Source organism: Gavialis gangeticus, unplaced genomic scaffold (genome assembly GCF_001723915.1).
Source record: "Gavialis gangeticus isolate Ggan-Ray unplaced genomic scaffold, GavGan_comp1, whole genome shotgun sequence".
Taxonomy (NCBI): Eukaryota; Metazoa; Chordata; order Crocodylia; family Gavialidae; genus Gavialis; species Gavialis gangeticus.
This window is the reverse complement of record NW_017728995.1, coordinates 37412225-37413981: the sequence shown is the minus strand read 5'-3', so window position 1 is coordinate 37413981 and position 1757 is coordinate 37412225. Positions and strand designations below refer to the sequence as shown.

The window sequence follows — 1757 nt, the reverse complement described above, 5'->3', positions numbered from 1 at the left end:
CTGGTTTGGGTACTACAGAAATTATAATCTATGTAGAACCCAGCCAGTTCTTTCCAGAACATACTACCATAATCAAGTCTGAAAGCAAGCAAAGCATATATTATCATGCTGGCATTTAACAAAGACAGCAGGGGACAGAGTAAAAAAAATATTACTAAAATGACATCTCAGTCAAGTTGATGGGAATGTGATCTCATTAACTCCCAACAGTAGTGCAAATAGCATGTGTTACCATTATTCTTGTAAACTTAAAGTCACGGTAACTATTTTTCTTATTAGTTGAAATAGTCAATCCATGAATTTAGTTGGTAGTTGGGGCCTTTCTACAGAGGATTCAAGATACAAAGAAATGCATTAGCAGGATCATCTTTGTTTATTTATTTGATAGTAGTACTGGACACAACGAAAGTCCAAAGACAAAAAGGGAGGGCATATGTTGAGGAGACTCTTAGAGAATATACAGAAGACAGAGAGAGGCATTTGCAGGTCCTACATCTAACCTACACTTATGTATCCATCAAAAGTCTACAGGTCTGATTTTCCACTGTTGTACAATTCAGTAGTCTTAATATCTGTGTAAAATGAGTGAAAATTCCAGATTACAAGAACAGCTTTCATATACCTTTCTAACAGTCATTTTACACAGGCATATACCACAATCAGGCAATATAAGTTTACTGCTAGAGTCTTGGTATCTGCTGCGTGTAGAGGGAAAAAATAAGGAAATTTGTCTCCGCAACTCACATATGTTCCCATGCTATTGTGACTGTAGTAGTAGATAGAGAGCTCTGCCCACTGGCATATTGATTTGAGGGATTGCCAGAGAATCAGTGATTCTTCTTTGGTGCATTTTTATGCTGTAGGAATAATGGTGGTTTACAACAGTATGGCTGTAATTAATTTAATCTGTGATTTATTCTATATTCCTTCCAGCACTTAAAACTACCTCAATTTTTTTATTGTTTCACACATCAGATTGTGAAGCACACACAATTCATTTTGCATCACTAAATCACCATCATCATCATCATTTCTTGAGCATCTGGGCCAGAGCCAAAGCTCAGTGAAATTAGCAGAAAGATTTCCATTGATTTCAATAGGTTTTGAATCAGGGTCTCAATGTATCATGCACCCTCAGAAGAAAATATTTGCAATTTTGCATTTGGTACTGGATTGAGCACAGCCTATTTGTAAAACTCCCACATTAAACTTAACAGGTAGGAAGTTTTTGCCCCAGTTTCAAAAGTTAACACCTGTGTTTGCCTTTCAAATAAGTTGCAGAAGTATCTGTCATTCGGATTCTGTGAAAGGATCAGCTCTCTCTTTGATCCCTATATAGGCTGTTGAAACTTATGGAAAAGATGAACTTATGACCCGTCTTCTTACCAACCTTGACTTCTTTGTACTTCCTGTTCTTAATATTGATGGCTATGTCTACACCTGGACCAAGGTATGTACGCACTTGTTTCTGAACAAGAATCCCAGTGATTGGGCATAATACTAAAACTATCTCATAGTATTTACATGCACTTACCCTATTTACATGAATCCAAGATGAATCTAAATTTAAGATGACCCCCCAAATAATTAAATTTTCTACATGGAAAATTTATAATTTCATTATAATTTTCCATATATGAAATCTAATTATTGGAGAAGTGTCTTAAATTCATTAACCCCCTCCCCCCCGCCCTGCAGAGGGAAAGCAGCAGCAGGGAGGCAGGAAGTCAGGAGGCAGGCAGCCTGACCTCACCCCT

General features: G+C 37.2%; 1 protein-coding gene across 1 annotated transcript in view; it reads left to right on the top strand.

The window, feature by feature from the left end:
• Positions 1-1757, top strand: part of CPB1 (carboxypeptidase B1) — a 41120-nt gene that overhangs the window by 21914 nt on the left and 17449 nt on the right. Inside the window, exon 7 of the mRNA XM_019503536.1 lies at positions 1340-1450. Coding sequence (XP_019359081.1) covers positions 1340-1450 — 111 coding nt within the window. The remainder of the gene's footprint in view (positions 1-1339; positions 1451-1757) is intronic.